General features: G+C 36.7%; 1 protein-coding gene and 1 long non-coding RNA gene across 6 annotated transcripts in view; one reads left to right on the top strand and one right to left on the bottom strand.

Moving 5' to 3' along the window:
- LOC309971384 overlaps window positions 1-17065 on the bottom strand; it is a 363899-nt gene that overhangs the window by 136743 nt on the left and 210091 nt on the right. The window lies entirely within an intron of this gene.
- A1CF (APOBEC1 complementation factor) overlaps window positions 1-17065 on the top strand; it is an 81113-nt gene that overhangs the window by 27378 nt on the left and 36670 nt on the right. For 4 of the 5 annotated variants that reach the window (XM_082854338.1, XM_082854340.1, XM_082854339.1 and 1 more), the window contains one exon: window positions 15309-15443. In XM_082854338.1, the coding sequence (XP_082710464.1) occupies window positions 15309-15443 (135 nt within the window). Of the gene's footprint in view, window positions 1-15308; window positions 15444-16723; window positions 16798-17065 lie in introns of all 5 variants that reach the window. The other variant, XM_082854341.1, reaches the window with a different exon arrangement.

Genomic DNA, 17065 nt, shown 5'->3' with positions numbered 1-17065 from the left:
AAATTTCAGGGAAAGTCTCATGACTTTTCTGGTAACTTTCAGCTAATAAAAGATCCTCCACTAAATAATGAATATGTCTTGTCCAGTAGAATAAAAACTTAACTTTATTCCAAGTGAAAGCCATTTCCCTTTTCCAGGCATGTCAGGGTGGAGGGCAATTTCTATTTTTTCTCTTTTATGCTTTCAGAAGTATAGTTTCCGACACCAGTTTCCTAACTAGAATTCCTGACTCAGCTGGAGCAGAGGAAAGGGGTGAAAGCAAAGGAGAGGGGACAGGAAAGTTTCTACTTGACTGATTTTGGCATTGGGCTCTGGGCCCAGCAGGTGTGTAAACCTCCTGGGATACTCTGTAGGGTCATCAAAGACCTCCTTAATTCCATTGCCAGGGGTCCCTCAACTGGCTACACTCTGCTCTAGCTAGAGGCTCCTTCCCTGGGCCTTGGTCTCCTTTGGCAGAGCTCTTTTCGACACCCCAAGCATCCCTCTTGGAGAAGATGGAAAATGACCCCTGATTCCTACATTTGGCCAAACTCTAGTCCCCTGGAAACACACATTCTGACCCAGTAAAACCTGCAAGTGCACGTGACACAAAGCAACGAGCTCTCCTTCTCACCACCATCAAAGCAGGAGGCCAGCCCATTGTTTGCCATTAGATACTTTAGGACTGAGTTAGACCCAGCAGCTTCGAGTGTTCCCAACAGCAGGGAATACATAGCAAGTTCTGAGTGGTTTCCTACTCCTCTCCCCTGCTTTAGGTTAGCTGAGAAGCACCTCAAAATTCCTCCCACTTAGGGGGAACTAGGATTCACAACACACCAGCAGTGGGCTCCAAATATCTTTGAGTCAACTCCAAAACTTCCTTTCAAACTCTTCAATATTATTTTCTAAATTCAGGGATGAGGAGGGGTAGGGGATGTTCAGTTAAGAACGTCAAACAGGGCTTCCCTGGTGGCGCAGTGGTTGAGAGTCCGCCTGCCGATGCAGGGGACGCGGGTTCATGCCCCGGTCGGGGAAGATCCCACAAGCCGCGGAGCGGCTGGGCCCATGAGCCATGGCCACTGAGCCTGCACGTCCAGAGCCTGTGCTCCGCAAGGGGAGAGGCCACAACAGTGAGAGGCCCACGTACCGGAAAAAAAAAAAAAAAAAGAATGTTAAACAGTTTCTCCCTACCTCCTTGTCCTGCTTGTGGTCCAGTGACAGTTTCGTATCCAAACCAGAGGCCAAAATAATCCCATTCCATCTTAAAATCCTGTTACAAATGAAACGTAAACAGTCATTAAGTGATCATTTAGAAAATCCTGCAGAACAGAAAATTTTAACATATTAGAACAATGTAAAAAGCTTGCAAATAACAATACATTTTTAAAAGAGACTCAAACAGCAATGGAGATCTTTTCATAAACCTAATAATTTACGAACATTTGCATTAAAAAGGAAAAAAACAATAAGGCTATTTTACTTTTATCATTTTAAATGTTTTCAAATATAATACCCCTAAAAATATACGGCCAAACTGCCTATTACGTTGATCTTATATATTCAATTACATTCAGAAAATATTAATAGAGGTTTTAGATCACAAGTTAATAACAATTACAAAATAGTAAACATTTACTGGACATTTATATTCTAACTGCTTTGTGTCTATTTAATTTAGTATTAGTATTTAATAATTTAAACACTAATTTAAATTTAGTAATTTAATATTAGTATTAAATGAGTATTAACTCATTTAATACTAATAACAACACTATGAGGTAGTTACTATGATCATCTCCAGTTTCCAGATAAGGAAAACAAGGCTCAAGGAGTTAGGTAGCTTGCCCAAGATTTATAGGCCATCTTAATTCCACTGCAATTGGCCAAAATTTCTGGCAAGATTTACAGAACTAAGAGCTGTTATAATGTTATCTTTAAGACTGCAGTTTGAGAGATTAGCATGGCAGAGCATGCTAAAAATATTTTGTTGAGCTTAAACTTTGTAACATGATTCACTTTAAGTAATTATTTGTTAGCAGAATGACTACTGGAACAGAAGTTTTCTAGTAATGTAGAAACCTAAAATTCTGAAACCTAGCTATCTAGATCTAAAGCCTCTAATCAAGATGTAAATATATACATGACTTGGGTCAACCACTTTGAATGATTTGGAAAATACCTTCTGATTTTGGCTGCAAAGTGTAGAAAATCACCCAAGACTTCAAATCAGAGACCTGCTATTCAACCCAGTACCTACCACATGCCAAGTATGATCTATATTTTAATTCCTTTTTTAAAATTGACGTATAGGTGATTTACAAGGTTGTGTTAGTTTCAGATGTACAGCAAAGTGATTCAGTGATATATATATATATTATTTTTCATATTATTTTCCATTGTAGGTTATTATAATATATTGAGTGTAGTTCCCTGTGCTATACAGTAGGTCCTTGTTGTTTACTTATTTTATATATAGTAGTGTGTATATGTTAATCCCAAACTCAAGTCCCTTAACTGTTCTCAGCCTTAATTTCCCAGAAGGTTGGCTAGGACCTACCCCACTCTTAGTCAAGATTTTGTGATTCTAGCATCTGCTCAATCTAGTTACTGGTCAGCAAACTTGTCTAATTGGAAGAGGAAACCAGCATGTATTGAGACATAGCTTCAAACTCTGCCATTTAGGGAAAAGCCTTTAGCCTTCTCAATACTTCAGTCTTCCTACTCTGGATTAGAGAAAACATTAGTATCGTCATCAAAAAAAAAAGAACATTGGGTTTACTTTTTAAAAAATCTCTGTACACAAATGAAGGTAAATATATTAATACAATTCAGGGAGCATACCTATAAAATGATATTTTTAAATGTTATGGTATTTGCTAAGTTAGGGATTGAAGGATTTGCTTCTGCTCTTCTTTGCAGTCTCTGATATTGAATGCTGAATACTTGCAAAACAAGAATTTGAAAAAGAGAGGGTGACTAATTTGTGCTCTCTTATCGCTAGTAGGACAAATACAGTGGTCAAAAATAGAATTTTGCAGGTTACTTAATAACATGAGCCAGTCTTTTATATACCAACTGATGCAATAAAACGTGCTTGTGAGGGCTTGAAAATATGCTTTGCGATATCTTTTTAATAACAATTGGATATCTTTAGAATTCATGGCTAAAATTTTTATCAAAGTTCTTTAAAGAATAAAAGAACATTAATGCAATACTCTGCATATACAGGTTCAATAAATATTATTGATAAAAACTGTGTAATATTGACAAGTTAAACTTTCAACTTAGTTGCATTATGCCACACAAAAAGATTTTGGATGTGTGCCACTATGTTAGCTTGTAAACAGACTTTTTCTCCAGGCAATGAAATATGTGTGGGGCTTTTTTTCCTCACTTTTTCACTCTTAACTGTACTTCCCAGATTTTCTAAAACTACTATACATGTCTTTGAGAGTCAAAGGAAAAAAAAAATCACATTATGATGAACCTTTCCTCCAGAGCGCATTACTAGCGCGGGTCATCAACTCTGTGACACGCGATGCTTCTTTCAGCTGGAATTTTCTCCTTAAATCTAGAAAAATACATTTTCATAGATGAACATTTTCAGAAAAGTTTCCACCCAACGTGGAGTCAGTTTACATCAGTTTTAATTCTACTACAAGGAAAGCTAAATATACAGCTAATAAAGATCACCCTCAAGTAGTCTGAATATTTTTTTAAAGAAGACTCAAGATACTTATATACTATTTTTAAGTGATTTAAAATATGGTGTGTATTAACACTGTCCAATTACCCTACTGATAATCTATTATCTTTCTTTCTTTTTTTTTTTTTTTTTTGCGGTACGTGGGCCTCTCACTGTTGTGGCCTCTCCCGTTGCGGAGCACAGGCTCCAGACACGCAGGCTCAGCAGCCATGGCTCATGGGCCCAGCCACTCCGCGGCATGTGGGATCTTCCCGGACTGGGGCACGAACCCGTGTCCCCTGCATCGGCAGGCGGACTCTCAACCACTGTGCCACCAGGGAAGCCCTGATAATCTACTTTCTAAAAATTATTACAACAAATATTTACGTGGTATGTCAGTCCCATTGCTTGCTTAATCCAGTGGTTGTCCTTAAAGTTTTTTTGTTCTTGTTTGTCTGTTTTGTTTCCTTAGTCCCTATTATTGAACACAATGTGTTAGTGTTGGTCCTTGGCATTATAGAAGTATAAGGTGTAGCAGCTGACCTAAAATGCATAGCAAGTAGTTGAAATAAAAATGAATTTACCCAGAATTTAAAAGGACACTATAAGATTGCATTAAGTGAGCAATACAGCTGTGGGTGTTACCTTTCTGTTTAGAGCCTTAAAACTGACCATAGTCTTTGACCTAAGGAATGAGGACAAATATTTAGACATAAGGATGCTCATCATAGTGGAATTTGTTTAAAAATATTGGACATATCCTAAGTGTCCAATAAAATATTACTGGTCATATAAAATATGTCACCCTTATATTTCTAAATTATATAGTCATGTAAAACTGTGATTTCAAAGACATGCAGAAATGTCCAAATTTTAATGTTAAAAATTAGAATGCAAAACTGTATACATCAGTTTACAGATCATATTTTAAGAAATTATTCACACACACAAATATTGGGAGATAATGAAATGTAATCTCTGATGAGAGTAGTTTTTTCTTCCTTGTGTTCTTTATGTTCCAAACTTTCTATAATGAATATGGATTATTTTTATGTCAAGGAAAAAAATCTCATGAAGTAGAAAAAATTTATAAGAAGCATTCGGTTAGAAATAGAAAAGTTGGGAAAATTTCATGAGGAAAATTTCATTATTGAAGCTGGATGATAGGTGCTTGGGTTCATTAGGCTATTATTTCTAATTCTTTATATGTTTACTACATGTATATTTAATACTGGTATAATCCAACCCTTTCCATTTTACATTGGAAGACAAGCCCCAGAGTTATACAATTCAGTAGAGACATAAGCCAGAGGTCAGCAAACTGACCCACGACTCAAATGTGGCCACAGCCTGTTTTTGTAGTGATTGAAGGCTATGAGTGATTCTCACAATTTCAAAAGGTCGGGGGCTTTGGGCTTCCCTGGTGGTGCAGTGGTTGAGAGTCCGCCTGCCGATGCACGGGACACGGGTTCGTGCCCCGGTCCGGGAAGATCCCACATGTCGCGGAGCAGCTGCGCCCGTGAGCCATGGCCGCTAAGCCGGCGCGTCTGGAGCCCGTGCTCCGCAACGGGAGAGGCCACAACAGTGAGAGGCCCGCGTACCGCAAAAAAAAAAAAAAAAAAAAGTCGGGGTTTTTTTTAATCCTAAAATATCAACTATCTGGCGTTTTATAGAGAAAGTTTGCTGACTCCCAACTCTTATCCTTAATCTAGTACTCTGCTATTAGTTAATTCACAGGTTTTTTTAAAAAATTGAAGTACAGTTAATTTACCATGTTGTGTTAATTTCTGGTGTACAGCAAAGTGATTCAGTTATACATATATATACACACACATATATTCTTTTTTATATTCTTTTCCATTATGGTTATGGTTTATCACAGGATATTGAATATAGTTCCCTGGGCTATACAGTACGACCTTGTTGTTTATCCATTCTATATATAATAGTTTGCATCTGCTAATCCCAAACTCCCAATCCATCCCCCACCTGCTCCCTCTCCCCCTTGGAAACCACAAGTCTGTTCTCTATGCCTAATTCACAGTTTTTAAAGAAAACTTCCTATAACATAGATGAGCATTTAAGATTCCTTAAAGGAAGTAGGAGCACCCCTCCTTGTCCTACCCACCAAATGAAGTCTAAACCCTCATTCATTCACTTATTGATTCCACAAAGAGAGACACGGTGCCTGCCTTCATGAAAATTACTCATGGGGAAACCGAAAATAAACAAGAAATAAAATAATGACATATCATGTTGAGTGCTATGAATGTCATAAATCAGGTTAAATGACAATGGCAGGAGGCCTTCTTCAGACAAGATGACATTGAAGCTGAGACTTAGAAGATGAGAGCAAACAAACATTGCAAGGAGCCAAGGACAAAACAGCATCCTTGGCAGAGGGGACCACTTGGGTGATACTGATTCACCAAAATATTTGTAAAATGCACAACACTTTTCAGCGGTGAAGATATTAGTGTGTCTTAATTTCAAAGATCCAGTAAGATTACAGCAGATAAATGAGAAATCAGTGGGCTTCATCCTTCTCTTCCTTTTTTTAATCAGTCATCAATCTGTTCCTGGGAACAATTTCCTCAAACTAGAATAAAATACAGACTTTAATTCCCATTTCTCAAACTGTGCTTTCTAGGTGTGTTCTCTTATTTGGAGTTTCACAGCAACTGCATATTTTAATTCTAATTTATTCAGTTCCTCAATAGATATGTATCAGAAATAAGGTACAAAGCATGGCACTAGATCTGATTAGGAGACCATCCCTCTGCTAAGTGTGCCTCAAACTAAGTTAACTCCCCTATCTCTCTGGTTTAGTATAATATACTTTAGTAAATTTCCTTGGGTATTTTTCAAATTACAATTTTTCCTACAAATAATGCAATAAAAAATAAGTAACTTAGGATCCCAGAGTTTACAAATGGCTTCGACTAGACTAGCTCAGTGAGAAGCAGATGGAGGAACACTGTGGCATTGACATTCTTTTCCAACCACCACACAAAAATCCTAGGGACAGAAAAAGGAATTTGACTTCATGGTAAAATATAGTTCCTGGGTCCTACTTTTTCTTCTATTGCCTGTTCTCACCAACTGCTCCTGTCCCCACTAGCCAAGGACTTATCGTCCATGCACTTGGTGAATGTCCTAATTCCTTAAATAGGTGGCACTAAGCATGAGAACAGGGTGGGACCAGTAGATCATCACAGGCACGTGTTTCCCTAAGCTTATCACTCCAGCCACCCACAGGCTAACTTAATTATCAAGCACCTTAGAAGCCTTGCTTCTACTAGCCAGCAATGCCACAGGCTGGTGTGGAAGACTCCAAATGAAGAAGCAGCTCTGTGAATCCTTTTGTGGAGAGTGTGTGTACCTGACATGTGATGGGAACTTCAGCATCCCACGAAACAGAAAGGCATTCCAGGAGCTATTTTCAAACAGCAATGAATTTCTCCTCCAATAGCCTAATAGAAAGTTGGTTATATATGAGGTCTTCAATATAAGGTTCAAAATCTTTGCAAAATATGGATTTTAGTGTTTTCCCTTAAACTAGAAGCACATAAGGGTTTCCATTTTATCAGCTTAAAAACTGGTGTAAATTTCATGACTCAAATACACAGAAGCACCGATGGCTGTTTTGAACTTTAGACTTTGTTTGCAGACAACTTCAGGATTTTTTAAATTGTTACCTGTTAATACCAATCAGCAATCAAAAATAAGTGGCTCTTCATCTTCAGCAACTAAAATGTTATTATGACACGCGAAGAGAGCTCTCTAACGTAGGCTAAGGAGAAAAAATGAGATCACAGAAACATGCAATCATGAATTTGGGTAGGACTTCAGTAGCTGTGATCCTTTTTTTAACATTGTTTCAGAGATGCAGGGTAGAGAGCCGAACCATACCTTGAATCCTACAGAGGATTCAATAACCTTGAATTTCATCATGAGAGAATGATTCCACTTTCAATTCTATTTTAAGCTTTCTGATGAGGGAAGTCATTGAAGGTATGTCTTAAACACCTCTCCAGCCCCTGTTAATCTTTTTTGTTGTTGTTGTTATTTTGTAACATCTTTATTGGAGTATAATTGCTTTACAATGTTGTGTTAGTTTCTGCTGTATAACAAAGTGAATCAGTTATATGTATACATATATCCCCATATCGCCTCCCTCTGCTAATCTTTTTAAACAGCAGAACTAGGGCTCAGAACTTTTAGTAGACAACGATGTCCGGCTAGAACTTGATCATGGTTTCCTTCTTTTGCAGTTTCTTTTATAGTGACCTTCCATTTGTGGGAAATGATACTCCACTTATGAGAACGGTATTTTCTTTTTTGTGTAAGTTTAAGAAAGTGAATCAATGCAAAGAAAGTCATTAAGTAATTAATGGACCAGGTGTCAAGGGGATATGCAATGGAGACACATTGGTTTTAAAAATCCCTACATTTCCTTTAAGGGTCCTATTGCCTAACTCAGAAAACATCCTATGAACATTTTTCCACATTTTAATATGGTGAAAGTCAGCCTCCCTTTCACAACCATCCTAATACCCTCCCAAGACCTCTGCAATCACCTAGTTAACCCTATTCCCTTTTAAATGAAGAATTTCAAGTCAGGAGAAATTTAGTGTCTTGCTGAGACCCTCAGCTTGTAAAAATTCATGGGGGTGTGATGAGGAGATTAACTACTGTATAAAATTTCTCACATGCTAAAAGACAAGTGCATTTGATGGAATTCTCCTTGGCATATGTTGAACTAGGAAAGGATAGAAGAGCAATTAACCCAAACCAAACGTTCATTATCTGCATAAGGCCAAATGTCCTTATTTGCATGGGGATATCTTTATGTCATTTAATCAGATCTCTGACTACTATTAGTCAATTCAGAAAGGCAAATTGTATCTATAATAAAAAGTTGCATGGGCCTATTGAATAAATTACACATTGCAAAAAGATAAACGCCCCAAATGGATAAAGGAATCACCAAAGATTTCACCTAGTTATTTTGTAGATGGAATTTATAGGTTCCTGGAGATTGCAGCAGTAAGACAAGGCAACTGCCCAGAGCCAGAAGTGAGCATGAACACAGCAAATCCTGGTCTCAAGATAATATATGCTGTGCAGTCCATCATTAGTGAAACTCATGGCAAACGTGAACAGAGGGTCTTAGAAGTTAATTGGCATTTTACTTGTTCTCTTATGTAGAAACACACATACACACTCCAAAAAAATAAATTTTCTGATTTCTAATTTTGTGTAAGGATATTCTTGGATTTAATATACCCATGAATTGGCCAAAAACATATAATGAGCTTTACAAAATGCAAGTTATTTTTAAAAGCCTGTTTGCTCTTAAATACTTCAACAACTGAGATACTGAATTCCTCAAGGGTGGTTGTCACACATAATCCATAAAGGGAAAATATTAGAAGATGATATTATTAAAGGCATCATCTGATAACAAGTTAGTTCTGCCTCCATAAGACAACTAGCAACTTGAAATGAAATTAGGACTATTTTCCTAGGCAATAGGCTTTCAACAGTCAGTCTTCCAAAGTGATACAGGAACATGATTCATAATTTGCTGATAGCTGTTTTTATGAACAAACCATACCATATATTTTTAAAAAATCAAATGTGGAAGCTTTTTGAAGACTGAAACAAAGATAAATTTTAAAAAGCCAAAATCTATTTGCATCTTTGTGATTTTTGCCATAAACACATACAGCCAAAAATAATATTTATTTAGAATTCATTAAATAACTTGAATAGAAATACTGAGTTTAGTGTTAAAAGTAGACTTTTATGTAAGTGGAAAAGGTTTTATGTGATAAATATATTTTCCTGATGTACAATAAAATAAATGCATAACTATTAAAATAAAGCATTGGTCTATAAACCACCTAATATTACCTCACATAAAATATTTTGAGAAACTCTGGGCTGTAGGATAAAGTTAAATTTATATTCATGTGTTATGCTCCTGCCCTAACTTTGCCTCTTTGTTACTAACTATAGTACCACATTTCTACAAATTCCAACATCCCATTTATTCAGTCTTTACACCACAATTATCATTGCTCTTTCTATTTTAAAGAAAATATCTGACATTCATATTGTGTATGAATGCAAAGATTTTAAAAGATAGCTAATAATGGTAATGCCAACTTCCACAGTATATAAGTTAAATAAATTCTGCCTTCGAAAAATTCTTAGCCTAAAATAGATTTTACCAATATGCAGTCACTGGTCTTAAGATGTGCAGGTAAACAAACAATACACAAAACAGATCATCATCTTTCATACAGAATTAACAAAATAAACATTCCCTATAGCACCGTCTGTTGTCCTCAACAACAATAACAGCATTAGCAGACCAAAGTTAAAATCACATCTAAGAGGATTCTTTTGGTACATCTTATTTAAGGCCCCTTAGATTTGCCTTGAACCCTATCACATATTGAGATATATAGTTGGTACACAGGTGAAAGGTAATAAAAATAATGCCTTGTAAAGACCTTTATTCAACCTTTCAAATCAACAACCAGGAAAATATGCTATTAATTTATGAACTGCAATAGACACAGTCCAGAAAGCTGTTCTCAATGCATTGGCATCAGCTGTGAGAAGAGACCACAGGAGTTTAGCCATGGAACCATTGTTCTTGGTATGGCGGTGGTGACTGGCATGCTTGTGAACGTCAGAAATGTCACCAAGCATGGGGAGATTGTCCAGCACCTGAGCGATCAGGAGCAGAAATAGATACAAACATAGTCAATTGGAAAATGGGTAGGAGAACAGCTGAAAGCAGTTGAATAAGGAAACATACACAATTTCTTCCCTCTTGGCAAGAAAAAACAAAGGACCAAAGGGAACCACAAAGATGATTACAGATTTGGAATATAAAATTTCCAAAGAACCATTAAAGGAATTAAAATTACTACTCAGAAAAATAAACTGAATGAGGGTTCATTAATTAATATTCTTTGAGTTTATGAATCGGTTCATTTATGGGAGACAACCAATCATCTGGTGTCCATGTTTGATGAAGTTGAACAAGAAAGTAGGTGTGACACACAACATACAAAATTGTGAGGCTGGTAAGCCTGAGAAGAAAAGTCATCACGACTTTTGAACAGTATATTTGCCAAGTTCACCAGATTGAGAATCAGAGGACATTTAGTCTAGTGTTTTCTGCAACAAATTTAACCAGTGTAACTTTAAGGAAGTCACATAACATCTCTGGACTCAGTTTCCTTATCTGTAAAATGAGCATATTGGGTTAATATAAAAAAACAGAGAAAAATGTTATAACTACAAGCATGGACTCAGGATTCAGATTTTGTCTTTGCCACTTACTGCTTTTATGTCTTTGGATTTCTCACCTACAAAATGAAAGTAATAGTAGTATCAGGCTCATAGGTTTGTTGAGAAGATTAAATGAATTAATACCTGGGAAGCACTTGGCACATTGCTTGACTCAGAGTTAGCCGCTGTTTTAGCTGTTGTTTTTTGCTGCTGTTACTATCATGTGCAAGTATTAGAGGTAAATTCTGGCTGATTAAGCAGAAAAGGAGTTTATTAAAAGGATGCTGGGTTACAGAAATTTTGAATTTAGAGAACTAGATTCAACAGTAAGGTTTTAGGGAAAAAAAAAGATATGTATATGTGTACCTGAATCACTTTGCTGTACGCCTGAAACTAATGCAACATTGTAAATCAACTATACTTTAATAATAAATTAAATTAAAATTTAAAAATTTTTTAAAGAGTAAGCTTTTAGGAATGAAACCCAAAACACCACAAACCTGGAATGATAAGAAAATGTATCCAAGGAGGATTCAACACTAATGTTAGCACGTTGAAAATTTCTGCACCAGAACGCAATTTATTATAACCATTACTGCCCTAGTTGCAAGGGACACTAGAAAAGCAAGTATCTGCTATTTTTAACTGCTATAGGAAAAAGGCTGTTTTTCCCAGATTTCCCAGATTTCCCAGATGTATTAAAAGATCAGATGCCAGGTGGCCCAAATTAACTCCATCCACTTGTCCTTCACGCTAAGATTTATTGCTTAGAATCATTTACTAAAGGTTGGGTGGTTTTATCCAAGGTCAAGAAGATGGCATATAAAATTTCTTAAAGACTCTGTGGTTCCTTCATGAAAGGTTTAAAATATCTGCAACAGAAGGGACTTCCAAATACTTACTGGGTAGGCTCAGTATCCAGTATTTAAATTAAAGTCACTGGATTTATAGTTAGAATGAGGTCTTTAATTTTTAAATGTACACAGTTGAAGGTCTTCACCTATTTATGTGTGATTTGAGAGAAATAAATGGTTTCCAAGTCTTTGGAAAAATAAAAGATCCCAGAGTTCAATGAACAAACATTCATGGAAAACAAAAACCTATATTTTCTCTCTCTGAATGACTAATACATTTGTGCTGCTGGAGGAATTCATCTCACAAGAAGGACATCAGCCAGGAGAGGAAAGAGCAGCTATAACTAGGCTTTATCTATTTTAAACTCCTCAACTATAAAAATACTGCCTAAAATACCAGCAATCCAGCTCCCAACTGTCCTTTCCGAGTAACGGACAGCTATTTCAACCCCATGACTAATGCCCAGCGCCTGTCTTAAAGTGGCCTGGACCTCCACCACTAGTGCATTCCCAGCCCAGTGGGTGACTCATAGGGCAAATCTCCCCCAGTGCTTGAACTTCACCAGTCAGACTCTTGGTGATCCCCCAAAATACTCTTGGTGAATTTATTTCAATTGTTTACAGAAACAACAGAATTAATCATCTCTCCTACCCAACCATTTTGGCTTATAAGCAGATGAATTCTCCTATATACGTGACATGCACAAAATAGTTTGTGACTTTTTTTTAACAATTATAGCAAGAAAGTTGAGGGGAAAATTCTAAAGGTCAATCTGCTGGTTGCCTATTTATTTTCAAGCTATCAGACAGAGCTTGTCAAATGAGAAATTCTGGAATAACCATTTCACTATGATGCGATGAAAGTTTGGTTTCCTCAGCATGAATAGTAAAAATACTGCCAAGTTTATACTAAATTTATTCCAATAATCCATTGAATAGTATATCTCCAGACATTTAAGAAATACAGAAATGGCCTCAGAGGGAACAGCATAAACCAAATGGTGACAGTCGACCCAAGGAAGTAGATTGTAGTATGGCAACAGAAATACACCTCTCTGTAAGCAATAGGTATGAGATATGTTCTTCCCTAAAATTTGTGTAGTAAAACGATTGGAAATTGGAAAGGATTTTAAATGCAGCAGAGAATTTGCAATTCAGTGGCATGATAATTTTTTCATAAATAAGTACTTAAATGTGTGAATCTGTTATAAGTGATTAGACTACCACATAACAAAGCAAAATGTAGTAGAGATTAAGCTGATGGCCTTTGAAATGAGACTGCCTGGCTTCAAATCCTGACTTTTCCACTCCCCAGCCACATGATCTTGGCAAATTACTTCATCTCTGTGGGCTTAACTGTCTTCTGTGAGGTCCGGATAGTAATAGCCCTTAACCCATGATACTGAGAATTAGAACAGTGCTGTCATATACTAAGTGTTATACAGGTATTTGTTAAGTAAGAAAACTTTAAATATGTCTCTGAAAATATGATTCTTTTTTTAGGAAATTCTTGGTTGAGATATGCTCATTGAATTCTTACGTTTTGTTTTGTTTTGTTTCCTGTAAGTATAAAACATTTTATTTCTCAGATTTTTCACTGACACTTTTTCTACTGGATAATCCTGCAAGAATATAGAGGAAGAAAAAATACAAGAACTCTTGAGGCAAACATTTCAACGTTTAGTAAAATGAAAAGCACCTACTTGCTTGAAGCAAGTAATCAAGGCAATGCAGAATACCCATATGACATCTTTTTAACTTAAGGCAACATGATTAAATTAGTAGGAATTTTTTAAATGATTGCAATAACAGACATCATTTAAATACTTAAATACTGTGATCCAAAAAGTCTTTGTACTACCACTTATAAGATAACCGAGAAAGTCTCAAGTTAGTATATATAAAGATTTAACAGTGAAACTAGAAGCTGTTTTACTTTGATTTTTTTTTTGACAAACAACTATCGTGAAAAACAATGTCTTTAAATAACTAACATGTCTTTTGAAAATATACATAGAAAAATATTTGGAAAGGCAGATAAACTTAACAGTAACTATTTCTACAGATGGGTAGGGTGATGCATTGGGGAATTTTTCTTTTTACTTTATACATTACTAGGTTTTATCCATCATTTTACGGTATAAAAGTTTTTTAAAGTAGTAATTGTAGAAGTTAGCAATAATACTGATATTTGGTCTTTTATGTTTTCCTTTCTCCAAAAATCACTTAAAGTATAACAAAGAGCTTTGGCTATACCTAAGTGGAAAGTAAATTTATTCTTCTCCAGCAAATGAATTATTTCAGCTCAATAATGGTGGATTAGGCCTATCTTTTACTTTGGGGCCCCTGAAGTTATGTTTAGGTCATTAACCTTCAGAAAAATACAGACAGCAGGTCAGACAAGCATCAGTGCTACTCCTCCCCCAAAAGGACATTGAACTTACCAAGGATTTTTTAGAACAAAGGAAAAAATATATATAGAAGCTAATGCTACAGTATTTGGACTGAGAACTGCATTGTTCTCCACAGAGATGCAACATCAGTAAACACCTTTCACCATCTTGTCAGCTTTGAAGACAAGCCCCTCACTGATTACCCCCAAAATTAGCCAGTCCACTCTTTCAAATGTTAACCTTCAAGATGTCTCTATTTAGGGGCCTACATTGCCATGCTCAGTGCAGGAAACAGCCTCAATCCAGGGAGGCAAGAAGAGAATTAATAACTATTGAATATATATCACATGCCGAGACCTGTACCATGCATATTTGATACATTATCTCCTTTAATCAAAAGCTGATAGTATCTCCACTTAATATATGAGAAACACTGAGGTTTGGGGAAGTAAAGCAATTTGCCCAATGCCCCACAGCTAGTGGGTCATGGAGCCAAGTAGTTCAGGTCCAGAACCTCATAGACTTCAATATTAAATCAGAACCCCAGATTCAAATTATAATCATATCCTTTGACGATCAGGCATTGGTGAGTCTGAATGGCAAAATAATAACAAACCAAAAAAATAACCCTTTATATTTGTCCAGCACTTTATAAGTTTTCACAGTGCTTATCTGGAGCAAGTCACTGAAGCAAGAGCACGGTGTTGAAATTCACACAAAAAAGGGACTTCCCTGGTGGTCCAGGGGATAAGACTGCGTCCGCACTCCCAATACAGGGGGCCTGGGTTCAATCCCCGGTCAGGGAACTAGACCTCACATGCATGCCACAACTAAGAGTTCACATACTGCAACTAAAGATCCCATGTGCCACAACTAAGCCCCGGCACAGCCAAATAAATAAATATTTTTTTAAAAATTCATACAAAAGAGACGTCCATTTTTATCCTCTGACCAGTCCACTACTATTACTTGTCAATAAGTATCTTCCTTATTGAGAAATGATTTTGAAAATAGTTGAGGAACTCAAACTAAAGATTCTATTGTTTTCTTCTCTCCCTCCTACAATCCACATGGGATTTGCAGGAAAATGGACAAAGAAAATATGGTGGTCCCCCGCCTGGTTGGGATGCTGCACCCCCAGAAAGGGGCTGTGAAATTTTTATTGGAAAACTTCCCCGAGACCTTTTTGAAGATGAACTTATACCATTATGTGAAAAAGTGAGTCTAAAGATTTTTTTTTTTAATCTTTCAAGGAAAAAATACTACTCTCTTCACCTTGCTTTCACTCTCATTCTTCTTGGTCAGTGATGGTTTCTTTTCCAATTACCATTCCTCAATCATGGACAAAGTTAAAACCTTCCCAGCTGTTAGTGATTGGCCCCTAATTATCACTGCCTTGACTCAGCTGTCCTGTTACTGACAGCTGAAACTACCATTGCTGATGACTTTTTAATCTATATTTCAATCCCCCATCTCCACTAGCATAGCCATCTTACTGCAAACTCAACAGGTCTATCAATCTAGAATAACACAACAACCTGTCTAAAAGAAGATATTGCTTCAACTTTGAAATGTTAATATGGTTTTATAAAGTGTAAGATTTTCACATTAAAAAATATGTATGTCATGGCTCAGCCGTGTCCCCATACATATTGATCCAGAATAAAATTTCCTTCTACAAATTTGAATGCAATCAACAAGATTAATAACATGGTTTTTCAAAGTCACTATATAATTAAGGAATAAATGTCCTCAGTTTGAATTCCAAATGATGTTTTGCTACTAAACCCAAAGTTAAAACAAAAATACAAAATTAACATTTTCGATAATTTACCACGTGGTGTTTAAAATTCCTAGAAAATTTAATGAGAGTTTAGCTATTTCTTTTCCTAAGTCAGGGGTGTGTGTGTGTGTGTGTGTGTGTGTGTGTGTGTGTGTGTGTGTGTGTGTGTGTGTGTGTGTGTGTGTGTGTGTGTGTGTGTGTGTGTGTGTGTGTAGTTCAGCTCAGTTTCAGAACTACTCTTAATTTTATACAAACAACGTCACTTGGCACGTGCATAAATTACAAGGACTTAATCCTATAAGAATCTTATATACTGAACATGAAAATGAGCACCAAGAAACACTTGAAATGCAGAGATGAAACATGCTTGAACTCTTTCCTAATGAGCCCAGAAAAAAATAGGCGTCCATCACTGAGTACCGTGGGGTGGCCTGGGGCTGACCTGTGGGTCAGACACCACCGACGTAATAGAAGTAGCTTAATGATGCCTCTTCTCCCCACGCCTGTCCCTCACGTCTGTGTGGGCCACCCGTCTTACAGCAGCCAGCAATAATGAATTGCTGTGTCTGGATTATAGAGAACAGTTGGGGTAGCAGGAGGGAATAGTATATAAGCAAAGCAGAGGAGTTACAGTGAGAGGGATAGAGTGAGTACACTGCTACCATGGAGGTGCTGGCCCTGGATCAGTTGTGTTAAGACTAGCATTTACCTTCAGCCTACAGATGGAGAAAACAGGGCTCCCAGGACCATGCTCTGAAACACACCTTCTATGTTCACCTTTATATCATGGTAGGTGGAAAAGATAGCTAAGAAGTCAGTTTCACAAGGCTCCAAATGAGTGTTCTTGGTTTTGGTTTTAAACATCACTGGTGAGTATGACCAAGTAAAGATAAAAACTATGGAGGCCTCAGAGGCCAATGTAAAGGGCAAGCACAAATCTATCAAGAAATTGTACTTCTTATGACAAATGTGTTTTCTGGTCCCTAAGATATCGTATAAATCCGCAGATAATTGTGTGATGAAAGGTCACTTGCTCTGCCAAAAATATACATTCTGG

Source organism: Leucopleurus acutus (genome assembly GCF_964270905.1).
Source record: "Leucopleurus acutus genome assembly, chromosome: 14".
NCBI lineage: Eukaryota > Metazoa > Chordata > Mammalia > Artiodactyla > Delphinidae > Leucopleurus > Leucopleurus acutus.
This window is presented reverse-complemented; position numbering and strand designations above follow the sequence as displayed.